The following is an 18024-nucleotide window of genomic DNA, read 5'->3' on the forward strand; positions in this document are numbered from 1 at the left end:
TATATTTTAGTACTAAAATATGGTTGCTCTGTAAGTTTTATATTTTATTTCTAGGTTGTAGGGCTCTACCGTTTATGTGGGTCAGCAGCTGTGAAGAAAGAGCTCCGAGAGGCATTTGAGAAGGATAGCAAAGCAGTTACTCTATGTGAAGCTCAGTTCCCAGATATAAATGTGATAACAGGTAACAAATTTGCTTTTTATAGAAGGATAAATAAATGCTCAGAATGTCATTGGGGTTTTATTGTGCGGTGTATCATATAAGTAAATATTAAAATAAGTTTTTAACAAATAATGTCCTAAAATTGAGCCTTTTGAACTAACATCTGCCCACTGTGGATACTTTGTCACTAAATGCAAGGTGAGGGTATTTTTAACTTTGTAAGAACAATATTGTCAGTTTTTGATATAGATTCAGTTTTGTTCTGGATTCTGGAATAATTGGTTCCAGATGAGTGCTGGCTTGAGAATTCTGGAAGTTAAAGTCCACAATCTTAAAGTTGCCAAGGTTGAGAAATGCTATTCTGGATTCTAGTTAATATATATGAATGGAACTAAGCACTGGCACATTGAATAAAGCATGACAAGTGCTTTGTTGTATCTACTGTCAGTATATTCACAGCTTAATAAAAAAACCTATGTGACAATTTATTTATTTATTAAATTTATATTGCCTCCTATTCACCCATGGCGACTCAAGGCAACTTACAGATTATAAAAACCACATTTAAAAACAGTAAAAGCTAATAAAAAATAAAATAAATTAATGTAATAAAATCACCCCCACCCCCACCCACCTCAGCAGTGGGTTTCAATTTAGTTTGCTACTGGCTTGCTTGTGCACACGCGCGTGTGCGTGACACCTCTGTGCATGCGCAGAAGCGTCTGGGCGGGTGGGCAGAGCCTCCCGCTGCCACTGCTACCGGTTCACCTGATCCGGGGCGAACTGGTAGCAACCCACCACTGCCCCATATCCTGCCCCGGCAACAGCCAATCACACAAGCCATTTAATGGGCTCCATCCCACTCTGGTTCCCCAGGCCCACTGGCAGAACCAGGTCTTACTATTTAATGGCTATTTCATCTTGATATAAAGGCTAAATCAGCTGTAAGGGTCTTATGAAACCTATTTTTAATAAAGAAAGTGAGGATTTGTTCATATTTCAATGAAAGTAGAAATTCTAATGGCATGAACCAATGAGCCATCTGATTTCAATTGCCAACCCCAGGACACTGATGGGAAACTTGTCTAAATATAGTTTGTTTATGACAGTGTTGGCGAACCGTTCGTGTTCTTGCGTGCCACCCGCGTGCCGGAAGTGGCACAAGAAACCGTCCTGAGGCAAATGCGTGGCCTCGCCGGCTCCCATCGCATTCCTGTGCTCCAATGCGCGCTGGCCATTTGGCCGTCGTGCATGCATTGCTGGCGACCCTAGAAGTGCGGCGGTCCATCGCACATGAGTGTTGGTGAACCTATGGCATGCGTGCCGGCGAACCTATGGCACGTGTGCCACCTCGCGCATGCGCAGTCCGCCGGCACTGCACACACTTGACGGCCAGCTGAACGGCGCCCATTTGAGCACAGGAACACGATGAGGAGCCGGCGAGGGTGCGCATTTGCTTCGGGACGGTTTTGCGTGCCGCTTCCAGCAAGCGTGCCATAGGTTCGCCAACACTGGTTTATGATGTATGTTGTGGATCCCATCAGTTAAAGAATTTCAGCTGGTAGGATCCAGGAGAAAAGCCTTGTCTGCTGTGGCCCTTTGGAGCATCTAGCCCCCTGAGGTTAGATTGGCATCCACCCTCCTGATTTTCCATAAGAGCCTGGAGGCCTGGCTCTGCTGGTTGGCTTGGAGCCTTGATGTGGGAATTCCACACTGGAGGTGGTTGACTAATAGCAGTCTCCATTTCATTCCCTGTATATTCTCTCTTCTTCCCCATCTTTAGTTATAGCTTGTATTTTATTGTAATTTTGATGTGATTTTATATATTTATGGTTTCAGTTTAATGTTGTAAACCACCCAGAGTCACCTTGTGGTGAGATGGGTGGCAAACAAATTTAATATATAATGTTAATACATGTATAACCTTCCCTTTCTTCACCCAAGGTTCTGACCTTGGATTGCTTAATTAAAGCGTGCATGGTAGACAAAGCTAGAGAGAAGAAAAGATAGTTGCTTTAGGGTTCCAGATGTGGCTGATTCCTTCTCCCCATTTTCCTCTCCCCAGTTCCAAATTGAACATTTTCAGAGGGTGGTAGCTGAACATGTAGGTTTCTTCAATATTTTTATTTATTTTTTTGTAACTAGGAAATGAGCTTGCTCTACTGAACAAATAAACCAGTGTACATTTTCTTCCATTCTCTTCTTTTGGAACCAATGCAAGCTTTGTATAAATCCAAATTATTTTTTGGGTCAAGAAGTTATTGGAGCTATGAATCCATGGAATACTGGAAAAGCTTTTGAGAACTTCTTTTACATCTGGCAATAAGGATGGAATTTATTATTTCCCTGAGATAATGAACATACCAGCTGTGTGCGCACATTGAAAAATTATACATGTTTGTATTATCTTCTGTCTTATAAATCAGAAGGGTAAAATGTACATAATCCTATTCCATATTATACCCCAAACAGCTTTCCTCCCCTTTGCAATAGGTTTGCAGGAGTTGTTCTTAAATATTTATTGTACTTGAGTCTATTGTACTTGAGTATGTTTGTTTCAAAAAAGTGTACATTCTTGGTTTCTTATGCAAGAAAGTTAATTATTTCTTTCATTTGAAATGTTTGGACTGTTGAAAGCCATTGCTTATGCACCTCAAAAATATTCAAGAGATGTTAGAGAGTTCATAGGTGTGCAGAGGTTCAAAAGGCCTTGGTGGTAGAAACATCTCAATAGGATTTTGCCTCCAGAAAGTAAGGATCAAGTTTGCACAGTACAAATCAGAAGTGGGTGTCTGTGCAGGCAAGAAACAAGTGCAGGATCTGCATCCTTAAGGAGAGGACTCTACCCCAAAACATTTTTGTTACACATTCTAAAGTATCATCCCCCAGTATAGATGAATAGAAATATGGGATACTATCTTGAATCATCTGGTAAACTTTTTCTGTGCTTTTACGTTGTTGCACAGTTGAATAAAATAAAATTTATAACTTCCTTTTTAAGGAAAATTCCTGTTTTACATTTCTTGGATGACAAGAAGGTCACTAGAGTGGAATTTCCTGTGGGGATGGACAGTTTCAAGCAACGTTGTTTGAAATACAGCTGTTTTGGAATTAGAAAGTCTCTTGTCTTCTTTCCTCTCCTTTTGAGCAGTCACAGCTGCTTTTATTTATATGCACAGACTCTGAATTGTAGTGTTCCCCATAAAGAGTTTTGCTGTTTTAGAACAAGCATTCCTCCTTAGAGCTAGTATCCTATTGTCATCAGTGACCAGCCAATTATTGTGGGAAGTTTATACACAGCACTTCTGAAGAATAGACCACATTCCTTGCATGTCCTTTGCCTCTCTTATTCATCTCTGAACATGATAGAGTTACATGAGTTATTAGACAAGTAGATAACAACTCTTGATATATAAGCCTTTTAAAAAACTCTGTAGTCTAATGGTCATCATGTAATCTGTGAGATTAAGCACAATTATTTTTGTGCTTTGAAACCACAACATTAAAACATTTGGCCCAGTCCAGTGGTATCAAAAGGTCCCTGCAGTTCTCAGAAATCAATAGTCAGTGCAGATGTTCTTATCCCTAAAGCAAAATAAGACCTTGTAGCTGAGAATGGGTAAAAATAATACATTTTCTGTCTGCCACACATTGCTAATCTTGTCTTGTAAATCTTCAAAGTCCATTATTTATGATTTATTTGGGGCATATAGCAATGCAGGGATAGTTTTAGCAAGAATAGAAACTGGAATCAGCTGCTGAGTTTCATGTCCTAAAAATCTCAGCTTTCAAGTTTAAAAAGCTACCTCTCAGTCATCATTAATCTTAGTTTCCCAAACAGCGCCTGTCGAAAGCTCAGAAACTGGAAGGAGTTGATTTGATTATTTATTTGTCATAGCAAGTGGAATTCTGCTCTTTGCTGAGAATGCCAAGGAATCCGACATTTCCCAACTTCAAAGCTGCAGGTGACACCAAAGTATGAATCCTGTTTTTAAAACACGTCTCTGACTTGGGAGAGTAAGGAGAAAAATATCTCTGCTCTAATTAAATATCTTTCATCTAATTAAAATGAGCACTGTTGGCGAATGGACATGCCAGTATTTACATTTGTAAAGGTTAGACTGGAGTATAATTTTAGATTTTTGTTTTGTCTGCTATCCTAGGAGAGTTTTGAATCAGATCGGGCAGTGACTTCTGGATATTGAGGAAGGTCTTTCAAAGGGCACTTTATTGAAAGAGAAGCACCTTGTTAAGAGATTTGCATATCTCTAATAAAGTAATAGGAATTGCTCTAGTAATTTGCCAATCTTCAGAATTCCTCTTCAGTGAAAAAACACTTAACATTTTCCTTTTAAAGTCAAATACGACGGAAGATCATTTTTTTAAGTCTGTGTCTCAAAGGTTTCTTTTCTTGCTCTTTTGAAGAACTATTCTGTTGCTCAGGAAATGCACGTTTAATTATTAAACCTTGACTCAGAAATGTTTCTGTGGCTGGCACTGGCTTACAGTGAAATGCACATGTCATTCAGAATAATGTGCCTTAGCAAATTTAGCAGCTGGCTGATTTCTGATATTTCTGCATCGTGTCTGCTTCCAGCCATGTGAACTCTCTCGTAGTAAAGTATACCGTATAGTTGACAGTTCAGTGGGTTAGAAAAATGAGAAATTAATGAGGTGGATTAGAGAAGTATGCATTTTCTCTCATTACTGCCTATATTCTGTGCCAGCGATGGTTGGAACAAGAAAAATAAAGCTGTCAGGAGATGCCAGTCCATAAAAAACAACTGCCCTCTCTTAAAGGTCTCTAAAAGGAGAACAGCGTAGGGTCAGAAGACTGACAATTTGTTTCGTAGAGGAATGAAGCGAGAGAAAGTGTTTTGAAAAGGAAAGACCCGGTGACTTGATTGTAGAGCTCAGTGTGGCTCCTGTGAAAAAACATTCCAGAAGTGCCGCCTTATTGAGAACTTTTAAAAATGGAAAGCAAAAACATTTCCTTTTACTTAGGTATTTTGTGCTGTCCGCAGAGCAGCTCCTTTGCTAGGAAGATCGCAAAACTTAGGGTAGTTCCCCTATTCCTAAGCATCAAAACATTGAAAGCCCATGTTGTGTCTGCGCCCCCCGAGCCGGCCCTGCTGCCAGAAAGTGACTTGGAGCCGGGCCTGCTGCCAGAAAGTGACTTGGACAGTGAGGGGGAAGGGCTGTCAGGACTTACCTTGGGAGCACCGGCTTCCCTGGCTCAGCTCCAGGAGCCAGAAACAGGCCAGGTGGAAGAGATAATGAGGCCTCCGTCCCCTGACTCTTCCCCCCCCCAGGCCACGCCTGCAGACCCAGCTGATGGCAATCAGGCTTGGTTGAATGTTAATGTTAATGTTTATTCAATTTCTATACCGCCCTTCTCTCGAAGGACTCAGGGCAGTTTACAGCTAACTAAGAACAATAAATACAAAATTAAAAACACATTTAAAAGAATAATTTAGATAGGCTGAATATACTAAAAACTATTAAAATCCCCATTAAAACTATTAGGCCAGTCCTGCACGATGGAATAAAAGCATTTTCAACTCACGCCGGAAGGCCCGGAGGTCAGGGAGTTGGCGTATCCCTGGGGGTAGCTTGTTCCAGAGGGCTGGAGCCCCCACAGAGAAGGCCCTCCCCCTGGGAGTCGCCAGTCGACATTGTCTGGCTGATGGCACCCTGAGGAGGCCCTCTCTGTGGGAGCGCACTGGTCGATGGGAGGCCACCGGTAGCAGGAGGCGGTCCCGTAAGTAACCCGGTCCTAAGCCATGGAGCGCTTTAAAGGTGAGAACCAACACCTTGAATTGCACCTGGAAGGCAACCGGCAGCCAGTGCAGCCTGCGCAGGATAGGTGTTATATGGGAGCTTCGAGTCGCTCCCTCAATCACCTGCGCGGATGCATTCTGGACCAGCTGGAGCCTCCGGGTACTCTTCAAGGGGAGCCCCATGTAGAGAGCATTTTAGTAATCCAGGCGAGAAGTGATAAGGGTATGAGTGACTGTGCATAGGGAATCCCGGTGCAAGAAGGGACGTAACTGGCGTATCGGGTGTACCTGATAAAAAGCTCCTCTGGCGACGGCTGTCATATGTTCTTCTAACGACAGCCGTGCATCCAGAAGGACGCCTAGATTACGAACCCTAGGTTTCGTAGGCAGGAGAGGAGGGAAGCAAGGGTGGAGCAGGCCTAGGAAGTGCTGAGTCATGGAGCCACACCCCACAGGATATAAAAGGCAGTGAGAGCTGCTGTGTCTCTTTGTAACAGGCAAATCCACTGATTGAGCTGACGTTTGTTCCTGGGTGACTCACCAGCGTCATGGAAGATAACCGAGGCTCTTGGCAGACACTGGCTATTCTGCTGCCAGCATCTACTGATAGTGCCGGCTAATTAAGCCATCACTCGGACGGAGGCGAGAGAGGACAGAACAGCCCAGAAGTGTTATTTACAAGTATTTGATCGTGCTGTTGATTTAAGCCTTTTCTAAACTGGGGTCATCTAAACCAGAGGTGTCCAAACTTGGCAACTTTAAGACTTGTGGACTTCAACTTCCAGAATTCCCCAGCCAGCATTCTGGGAGTACAAGTCCACAGGTCATAAAAGTTACCAAGTTTGGACACCTTCGATCTAAATTTGTGGATTATAGTACGCCGGGAGATTATAGGAAGGTTAGTTGAAGCCATCTGCATAGCATTAGGCTGAGGGAAAGGCTGGTTTAGATTGCTGATTTGTAGACAATCTTTGCTTTTTTGACCTGCAATATTCTGAGGGTGACACTGAAATTATGTAGTCCCAGTAACTTTCTAAAACCTCCTCTCTATGAAGAGTAGAAATGGAGCCCCTTGCTTTAATCTTAAAAATTCTGTTCTCTTAACAGAGTCTTCAATTAACACAATTCACATTACAGTTGGGTCAAAGGGTAGGATTTGTGGTAGGCACACTGAGTCTTGCAACAAGCCTTGCTTTGTTAAGAAAAATTCAGCAGTGGTATTTCTGTCATGGTTTGGGGATTAACAAGGCCTTTATTTGCCAGATACTTAAATTGGTATCTCAGCTTCCTACTTTCAGTTCTTTGTTTTCATCCTGCATTAAAAAGTACGATTTATTAAGGCTCAGCTTATGTTCAGCAGCTTGCATGAACAAAATGGGAGAAAGCGATTAAAATCTGACTTTAGATTTTAATAGTTCAGGAAAATGACTGTCAGAAAAAATATCTGTTTTTGTGTCTTGACATTTTATAGCCCAAAATGTAGCATGGGATTGGAGAGATTACTGAAATAAACAGGATGTTGTAGTTTAAACTGCACAAATGTAAAGACTATTGCTTTGCCTATGATGGAGAGGGTGAAGAGGTGCAAATCAGCTTCTCAGCCTTTCAAGTAAACATAGGATGCCTTTTAGTAATAGGGAAGAAGCAATCAATTAATTCAATTTATCTTGACCAAAATCAATTTTTTTAAAAAAAAGATAAAGGGACAATGTAAAAAGTAGCCTGAAGAGACCTCAGGAACTATATTTGCTCAAAGGACCTGAAGGCATTTACCTAGTGATGTTATCAGCTACCTTTCAGAACATCTATGTGTAATAAAAGTGTTATTATCTGATTAAAAGAAAGTAATACAACATTTGCAGCGTGGTAGCCGAGAAGAAATGTGACTGCTTCCACTATCAGTAAAAGGGAAGGTTGGATCTGCAGGACCAGTACTAATGGTGAATCTCTGTTCCTATTCTTACTGAGATTTTTCTGAATTAAAAGGCTGTGATTCAATTCAGTTTTGAATTCTTCCCTAATTTAATCTCTTTTTAAAAAAAACAGACAATAGAGAAAGAGGTAGACCATTTTTTAAAATCTGACTTGGTTTGTTGTGTTTCCATCAAGAACATTTTTTTAATGTTAAAGGAACAGTCAAACTAATATAATTTTTTCACTTGATAAGATCTACTCCAGGACTCCCCGAACTGTGGACCATGGCCCACTACCAGGCCTATCAGCAACCGGGCTGCATAACGATGGGCCAGCTGGCTATCCGCTCAAAGCCCTACTCACACAAATGGCGGGCATGTGCACAAACTCACACAAATGAAACCATGCCCACACATGTGTGCACCTCCCCCTCACACAAAAACCATCCCCTCTCCCTCTCCCCCCACCCCCCCGCGCTGGGCCACCAACCCCAAAAGGTCTATTCTGCTTCTTTTATCTTTTGGAGGAGGCTAACTAGATGTGGTGTTTATGTCTGTCTGTATGTATTTACTCAATTTGTACAGCCACCTACCTCAAATATGTAACTCAAGTGGCTAGCAATGTTTAAAAACAAAATTAAAACATTATAATAAATCAATATGTAACATAAGCTGCCACTGAGATAAAAAAAAAAACAACCAATCATAGTTAACATAACCAAAATGTGGGCTTAACTGTGACTCCTTTTACTTTCACCTACTTTGCTGTTTTACTTTTAACAAGTCTGCTGCTTGCTTGGGTTTGAATGCCTCAGTATAACATTAATTTATTTAGCCAATTTATATAGTCGCCCATCTCACAAACATGTGACTTTGGGTGGCATACAACAAAAATGAAACAAATACTTAAAATGATTATCATAAATATATGCCCGCCTTCTTCTAAGGGCTACACATGGCATTTGAGTGTCCTCCTCCACAGAAAACTTAATTTAATGGAAATTAAATTAAGTAAATCCAACACACATGACTATTCCCCATATTGTTTTAATAATGTTTAATGTCTGTTAAATTAAATTAAAATTTACAATCTGTTGCAATCTGTTGGCGATCATGCACATGATAGTAATAGCAGACTTACATACTGCTTCTTAGTGCTTTACAGCCCTCTTTAAGCGGTTTAAAGAGTCAGCATATTGCCCCCAAGAATCTCGGTCCTCATTTTGCTGACCTCGGAAGGATGGAAGGCTGAGTCAACCTTGAACTGCTCAGAATCAAACTCTTGGAGTGAGCAATGTGTTAGTCTGCAGTACTGCATTCTAACCACTGTGCCACCACAGCTCTTGAAATCTGAGAGGGACTGCATTTGATTCAAGAACTGTGGGTTATGCATTAGAGCGGCTTGCACAATTTGTAGAGAAGACAGGGTCAGACTGATAAATTAAAAAGAAAGGTTGGCTACAAAGGAATAGCTGGGGTACTGATCAGCTGTTGGCAGCTAGGAGAGCATTGGCAGCACAGGAGCTGGCAATGTGGGTGAGATGTAAGGGAACAATCAAAGTGGCAGCTGGCAGCAGTGAATGCATTGAGTTTTTTAAAAATGCCACTGGGCTGCATATGGCTGGAACTAGAGTAGATGTGTGAAGGGAAGGGAGTTAAAACATTGCAACAGAGGGGGCCAGCACCTTTGGCCTGAATGTCCAGTTCTGAAATTTTGTTTTAAATGACATGAAACACAGTGGAATTAACATATGTAAATAAGAATCAATAAAGCATTTGCAACAGTTCTGAGTCGGGAAAAGAACAACCTGTATTTGCTTGTGGTTGTGACTACTATGATGCATGATACTTAAAACATTCTAATAAAATATTATGTATTAAAATTTAGAAGTGATGTAATGCTATGAGTGCTATCCCCAATAAAGTTTCATATTAATTTCAGCTGTGCCGCATGATTTATATTCGCTAGAAATATTGCTTTCTAGCGAATCTAAATTGCGCGGCAAAGCTTCTCCCCTCCTCGCTATTCTACTTACTTGTTAAGCATCCTTTTTCTGCTCAAAGCACATATTTGGTGTGCATTTTGCTTGCATGGGCACACTGCGCATGTACAGCGTGAGTTTGGCACGCACCGCGCATGCGCAGGCAGTGAACCGGTGGCAAACGGTGAAGGATTTCAACTCTCTCCCTCCCTCCCTTCCTCCCTCCCTCCCTCTCTCTCTCTGTATACATACATACATATGTGTGTGTGTGTGTGTGTGTGTATATATATATATTGTGTGTGTGTGTGTGTGTGTGTGTGTGTGTGTGTGTGTGTGTCTCTCCAAGATACCCAATTTTGAGATAATTTCTGCAGGAGCACTATTGATTGTCCTGCTGAAATGTGATTTTCTGGTAAATTCATTATACTTTGTTTTCCCTACATGTCTTGTTTAGGTATCCTCAAAGATTATTTAAGGGAGTTACCTTCTCCATTGATAACTAAACAACTTTATGAAGCAGTATTGGATGCCATGGTAAAAAAACCTTTGAAAATGACAGCAAATGGATGTGAAAATGATTGTACTGATTCAGAATATACAATGGCTCTCTTGGAGTGCCTGCCAGAAGTTGAGAAAGTAAGTATTTGTTAACCCATTGAACCCATTGAACTAGTGCATGGCTTAAGGCAGCGGTCCCCAACATTTGTGGCTTGGCGGCCCAGCTGTGGGGGAGAGGGGAACTGGCCCTCGTGAGCAGCCTCGTGTTCTAGTGCCCATTGGCCCGCCACTTGCAACAGTTGAGCTGCACCCATGCATGCTCTGGCTAGCTGCTTGTGGGGCCCAGTTCCGAATAAGCTAGCGGTGCTCAACCTTTGCGGCTTGGCCTAGCTGGGAGGAGGAGAGGGGAACTGGGCCATTGCACTTGAGTGGCCCAGTTGCAAATAGGCCACCACCCAGTAGTGAACCGCGGCCTAGGAGTTGGGGACCCTGGCTTAGTACAGGTAGTCTTCGACTTACAACCATTTTCATTTAGTGAGTGCTTGAAGTTACAATATTACTGAAAAAAGTGACTTACAATTTTCACGCTTATGAAAATCACCATTTGTAATCTTCCCAGCCAGCTTCCGACAGCAAAGTCAATGTGGGAAGCCATATTCATTTAACAACTTCACAATTCACTTAACAACTGCAGTGATTCAATTAACAACTGTGCAAAAAAATTCATAAAATGGGGCAAAACTCATTTAACAATTGTCTTGCTTAGCAATAGAAATGTTGGGTTCATTTGTGGTCATAAGTCAAGGACTACCTGTATCACTTTCACTTTTTCCCTCCTTTTTCCCTCTTCAGAATAAAACTTTGATTTGACTTCCAGTGACTTCAGCTAAGTTGGCTCAATGAATTGATTCACAAGATGTTAAGACCACATCAGGGATTCTCAACATTGGTGATACCATGATCTCCTAAAATAAATATATTTGTGTACCCGCCTCTGAATAATAATAACGATTTCATTGATTTATTGGAGTTAACAGTTTGGCAAAAACATATCATTTTTAATCATTAACATTGAATCGCTCTATCATATAAAAGGAAATAGAGCCTTGCAACTTTATCAGTTTTCATTGAAATGGTGAATGACATATAAAACCCCATTTTTCATAGGAAAGATTAATTTCATTTCGGTTGCAAATCTGGACTTTATTTTTGAGAAAGCCACTATGTTCTACGTTCATTTTGGATTGATTTTTGCTTTTTATAGCAGCAGTTGGAGAAAATGAGGACTCCTCTGTCAGCTTGTTGAGGGAGCCAATTCTGAGCTGGACTTGCATGCCCTTTTGCTGGAGACTGTCAGAATTTGCTTTGATGTTGCTTGTACAAAGCAGCTGTTGGTTTGTCCAGGCAGAATCACAAGAAGTGATCCAGCTTTGCACATGAAAGCCATTAGACCATATTCAATTTGCTCTATGCCAGCTGGGAAGGTTGGCTGCCGGCTTGTCCAGGCAGAATAGGAGCAAGTTCTGGCAGTAACTCAGCTTTGCCATTAGGTTTGCAAAGTCACTTTGCAAAGAAGATTTGCTGGAATTATTCTGTAATCAAGCCAGTCTATGTGTGTATAGCAGAATAGATGCAGCATGAAACTTGCATGCAGTTGCATTGAAAGAAAGACTACTTAAGTATTCCTTTAAAAAGATTTACCAGTCTGCCTAACCTTAATCTTTCCAAACCCTCAGTAAGTTGTTTAATTCTCTTCTCCCTAACAAGTACGAGGAAGTGATGTGAACAGTGATTTGGGGGCTTTCCTTTGCTGCTATTGTCTGATGCCAGCTAAAGGTAGACAGTTACATAACCATTTCTCTCCTTGAATTGTTTGCTGCTGCAACTTCCAGAGGGAAAAAAAAGATACAGATCAACACCAAAACATTGCCTGAAGCTACTCAGGGTTCTTCTTAATAATAGCAGATTGGCCGGCAGCACACTAACACGGTTGTCCAATTATTGAGGCAAGTTGGATTTTGCTGGTAAATTAGAACAAGGCTTGCGAAATCTATAAACATCAAAATGACCATGATATGGCACTAAAACGAGCTCGCTTTGTTTTATTTTAGTCTTTTGGAGACTGTGTGGAGTTTTGTAGCCCAAATCAGATAGCTTCAGGTAGAGCAAATTGTGAGCTGACTGACTGGGGTTTGTATGTATGGGTAGAAAAAACATTAAAGTTCTGTTTGAGAGATGGAGAAGAACAATGGCCACCAAGCAAATATGAAGCGGTAGATTCCTCCCACTCCATTTTGGTAAGCCATCTTTTTTTGGAAGCACTTCATTCAACCTCTTTTGATGTTAGAAAAGTGTAGATATGCTAGAGTTGAGGGAAAGAGGCATTATTAGGGTTCCGGACAACATAAATTAATATAGGCATGGGGTTATTCCCAGGGGTGAATACCAGTTCTGCAGAACTGGTAGTGGAAATTTTAAGTAGTTCAGAGAACCGGCAAATAACTCCTCTGGCTAGTGCCAGAGTGGGGTGGGAATGCAGATTTTGCAATATCCTTTCCCTGGAGTAGAGTGGGAATGGAGATTTTGCTGTATCTTTCCCACGCCCACCTAGCCATGCCCGCCACGCCTACCGAACCGGTAGTAAAAAAAAAATTGAATTTCACCACTGGTTATTCCCCCTGATTATAGAAGTTTAATGTTTTGTATGCTTTGGAAATTTGGCTGAGAATGGGAAGTACCCACTAGCACCTAAACTAAGGGACACAATCACCTGGACCCCTTTGCTCCTTTAGCATGATTGTGCAGGTGATCCTGTTTGTGCAGCCTCTTTTAACTTTGTTGCTAAGCTTATCCACTGCCAGAAATCACAGTTTTTCTGTGTCTTTCCATTATTCCACACAGCAGGTCTCATATAATAAACAAAGGGAAGCACGTGAAAGGGAACTTGTGCCTTTAAAGGCTTCCACTTGGCAGTTCTCATCAGGAGTCCAAACCTGTAGCAAACCATATGGATTTTGATTGGGAAGCATTTATCCTGGACGTTATAGGGAGGAGAGATTCGTTATGCATGTGCAAAGCACTGAAATAATCAGATCAGTTTGGTGGTAGTAATATGATACAATGGTTTCTTTAAATCCAATCTCCAACGCACATTTTTTGCACACTGTCAAATAATACAGAAGGATTTAATTCAAAGTTATTGGTAGAAACAAATGGTTTTCAAGCAAAGCTGAACACAGTGAATACTTATTATTAACAATACGGCTAGTCCTCAACCATTTGTTTAGTGACTGTTCAAAGTTACAGTGTCATGAAAACAGTGATTCACAATCAGTGCTCATGTTTAACAACTATCTTGCTTAGCAAGGGAAATTCTGGTTCCAATTGTCATAAGTTAAGGACTACCTGTAATGCTCTTGATTTGATAATAATAATTTATTAAATTTGTGTGCTGTCTTGCTACTCTGGACAATACACAAGGTTTTTCTCCTGGCAAGCTACCGGTTTCGGGCACCTATGCCTAAAACATCATAACATAACATAACATAACATAACATAACATAACATAACATAACATAACATAACATAACATAACATAACATAACATAACATAACATAATATAACAATAGAGTTGGAAGGGATCTTGGAGGTCTTCTAGTCCAACCCCCTGCCGAGGCAGGAAACCCTACACCATTTCAGACAAATGGCTATCCAACATTTTCTTTAAAATTTCCTGTGTTGGTGCATTCACTTCTGCAGGCAAGTTGTTCCACTTATTGATTGTTCTAACTGTCAGGAAATTTCTCCTTAGTTCTAAGTTGCTTCTCTCCTTGATTAGTTTCTACCCATTGCTTCTTGTTCTACCCTCAGGTGCTTTGGAGAATAGTTCGACTCCCTCTTCTTTGTGGCAACCCCTGAGATATTGGAACACTGCTATCATGTCTCCCCTAGTCCTTCTTTTCATTAAACTAGACATACCGAGTTCCTGCAACCCTTCTTCATACGTTTTAGCCTCCAGTCCCCTAATCATCTTTGTTGCTCATAATTAATTTTATATGGTGTCATAATATGCTGAACAACAATGTGGAAACTTATTTGTCTGTTGCAGAGAACCTAGTGATGGAAACCAGCTGTAGCCTTTTATGGGCAGGCAGCTAGACAAAACATTTTTCTAAGCAGAGTTGCTTTCCTCAGATTTTACAAAAAGATGGGTTTTTTAATCATCAGCATCTCTCCCCTTCTTTTTCACTATGCTCTGTATTTAACCCTAGACATGTTATTTGACCATATATTTCCCTTTCTAAGTAATTTCAATTATGATAGGGTGCTTCATAAATTATTGCTTTCAGCTAATATCATCCCCCCAAATGTTGATTAAATTATCTTCTGTCTTTGCAGTGGAATGCCAACATAGATTTTATATATGTTTTCACTAGTATGGTATCTTTTTTTTTAAAAAAAGAGATAATTTGTTTACCTTGCAATCTGCAATATCTGTTGCAAATAAAGAACTATAAATCACAAAAAAGCCAAAAACAAGAGAATCCAATTAGGCTGGGAAAGACATTTTTTCTGAAACTTCAGAGGGTCCAATCAGATAATAATTATGAGAGGGATTGTGTGGTATTCCAATTTTGGCAATGCAGCTTCCTGTATTCTTAATGAAGTGGTGGGAACATCTTACTATGTTTGTTGGTTTTGGCACCAGAAAATTGCAGTTCACTGGCCTTTGCAAAATATTTCCTTAAGGGCATGTATAGGATATTGAGCAGCTGCAAAATCCTCAGATCTGTGTGCACTTCTGCTTCACAAAAAGGTATTCTTGAAATGTTATCTTAAGTGGACACCGCTAGTGGGCATGAATGACAGTGTTGTGATGGAATTAAAGGAACAAGGCCTTCAATAATATTGCCACTGCCTCTCTTCTTAATTACATTTTTTCCCTGTGATTAATGAACTAATACCATTCCTCTTTTTCTTTAGGCAACTCTAAAGATGCTCTTGGACCATTTGAAACTGGTGGCTTCATACCATGAAGTAAACAGAATGACTTGCCAGAATTTAGCTGTGTGTTTTGGGCCTGTATTACTTAGTCAGTGGCAGGAAACTACCAGCCACAACAACAGAGTATTCACTGATTCAGAAGAACTGGCCAGTGCCTTGGATTTCAAAAAACATATAGAAGTTTTACATTATCTGCTCCAGTTGTGGCCAGGTAAAAAAAAATTCTCACAATGGAGAACATTTAATTTCGTTCAAAGCAATATATTCATCTGTTGCTTTGTTGCTAAACTTTTATTGCACCATAAATTTACAAAGACAAATTTATTATGCCGTATTATTTATACCTGTTATTATGGCGTATCAATTACATTATAACTTTATGCTATGGTAACCATTTTTTCACTCTATTAGTTATATAAAGTAATATCTTGCTAATGTACCCTTTTACTTTTGCATCTGTTCCAGGCTTGTGTATTTTGTCCGTAAATTTCTTTAAAATAAAGACGAATGAGTTTGGTTTTTTTGCACCCATAGTAAGAATGTAAGATCTAGCCATCTTAAACAACTGAAACTGTGTGTTTATTACCAGTGCCCTGAAGCGTCCCCATTGACTTAACTCAAGGACTATACTCATGGCTGTTGTCTCTGTGTCTAAAAAGCATCTCTTTTTCATCAGCCTTATTCCCCCCTCCTTTTTTTTGTCTTTACAATTGGGGACTTCTGCCATTTCCTCCTTTCTCTACACTTACTATTGGATAACCTTGGTTCTTTCTATAACTTCTCTCAGGCAGATATTTAGGGGTGTAATTTTTGGCCTTGGTTTAACTTCAGCAGCTAATTTTTCAGACAATATGAATAGGTTACACGGAACAACCCTAATTGTTTTTGGAGCAGTTGATCTCTGCTTTAGCAATAGCATCTTCTGGTGGTCAGATGTGTAATGCCACTTTAGCACTTAGCAATAGCACTTAAGACTTATATACTGATTTACAGTGCTTTACAGCAGGGGTCTCCAACCTTGGCAACTTTAAGCCTGGCGGACTTCAACTCCCAGGGGAATTCTGGGAGTTGAAGTCTTCCAGGCTTAAAATTGCCAAGGTTGGAGACCCCTGCTTTACAGCCCTCTCTAAGTGATTTACAGAGTCAGCATATAGCCCCCAATAATCTTGGTCTTCATTTTACCCATCTTGGAAGGATGGAAGGCTGAGTCAACCTTGAGTTGGTAACAGTCGAACTGCTGGCAGCCAGCAGTCAGCAAAAGTCATCTACAGTACTGCATTCTAACCACTGCATCACCATGGCTCTTTGAAGATTCATTGCTAGTACAATGATCAGGTTGTTAGTTGAACGAAAGTCAAGATGTTTTTCCCCCTAAATGTGGACAACTGATATTATCTGCTCAGATAAAACATATGGAAATAAGCTTGATTGATGATTCAAAATGGAGTTATTAACAATCAAGTCCTTGAAGAAGGTTTTTCTCTGTAAAGGTATCTCCTGGATGACTGGGTGTATATTGTCAAAGAAGTGAATAACATAAGCTTAAGCATTTCGTCCTCTTCTGTAACTACAAGATATCATGCCAAGTTCTTTGGCTTTTCAAAAATTTAATTAAACATTGTGGAGTGAGCTCTGTTCTTGTGAAGGAGTAAAGCCAAGCATCAATCCGCCGATTAATATGGAAAACTTGGTAACGATCCTTGTGACCAACTTCAGCTTTTCATTTTTCTGTTTATTTATAAATTGAAAAATCATGGTCCTTGTTTATTCAGAAAACTTAATAATACTGGCACTTAAGGTTTAACACATGAGCCCTTTGTTTCAAAGAAAAAATCCTAATCAGAAGAACTTTTGTTGATGTATTTGTTTTCTCATCTTTTTAAAACAAGAAACCAGAATTCTTACACAAGTAAGATATACTACTTCCAGGGAGATATTTGAACCTGAGTGAAAGTTTACTTATATGATTATCTGAGTAAGTGGCAGGTTGTATTTGTTGGCTTCTGCCTTGTTATGTGCTAGAGTTAGCTTTTTATATCACAACAATCTCCCTTTGCTTCTAAAGGAAATTGGGATTAAATATAATGAATATAAAAATAATATAACCCCTGGCAGATGCAATTAGAAATTACAGAGCCACTACAGTTCATGATGGTCTTTGTAGAAAGATATCACATAAATAGCAATAGCACTTAGACTTATATACCACTTCACAGTGCTTTACAGCCCTCTCTAAGTAATTTACAGACTCAGCATATTGTCCCCAACAATCTGGGTCCTCATTTTACTGACCTCAAAAGGATGGAAGGCTGAGTCAACCTTGAGCTGGTGAGTCTTGAACTGCCTCACATGATATATATGCCAACCCAAGTAGGATAGATATGCTTGGTGTACTGAATGTTTTCCATCTATAACCTAAGAGGCAGAATATAGAATAGAATAGAATAGAATAGAATTTTTTATTGGCCAATACAGGTGGTCCTCTACTTATCGCAATAGGGACCAGATAATTTGTTGCACCCCATTTTACGACCTTTTCTGCCATGATCGTATGACATCATATAATGCTGAATTGTGACCTTCCCTGCTGGTTTTCCCCATTGACTTTGCTTGTCAGAAGCCACCTGGGAAAGTTACAGAGGGTGATCACATGATCACAGGATGCTGCTACCTTTGTATATGCACC

The 18024-nt window shown here is 40.2% G+C and overlaps 1 protein-coding gene across 4 annotated transcripts in view; it reads left to right on the top strand.

Annotated features, from left to right (window-relative positions):
• Positions 1 to 18024, top strand: part of SYDE2 (synapse defective Rho GTPase homolog 2) — a 47665-nt gene that overhangs the window by 24379 nt on the left and 5262 nt on the right. For 2 of the 4 annotated variants that reach the window (XM_058175269.1, XM_058175268.1), the window contains exons 4-6: positions 55 to 181; positions 10290 to 10471; positions 15318 to 15549. In XM_058175269.1, coding sequence (XP_058031252.1) covers positions 55 to 181; positions 10290 to 10471; positions 15318 to 15549 — 541 coding nt within the window. Of the gene's footprint in view, positions 1 to 54; positions 182 to 10289; positions 10472 to 11185; positions 15550 to 18024 lie in introns of those variants that run through there. The other 2 variants (XR_009154153.1, XM_058175270.1) reach the window with 2 other exon arrangements.

This window comes from Ahaetulla prasina, chromosome 3, assembly GCF_028640845.1.
Source record: "Ahaetulla prasina isolate Xishuangbanna chromosome 3, ASM2864084v1, whole genome shotgun sequence".
NCBI classification, from domain to species: domain Eukaryota; kingdom Metazoa; phylum Chordata; class Lepidosauria; order Squamata; family Colubridae; genus Ahaetulla; species Ahaetulla prasina.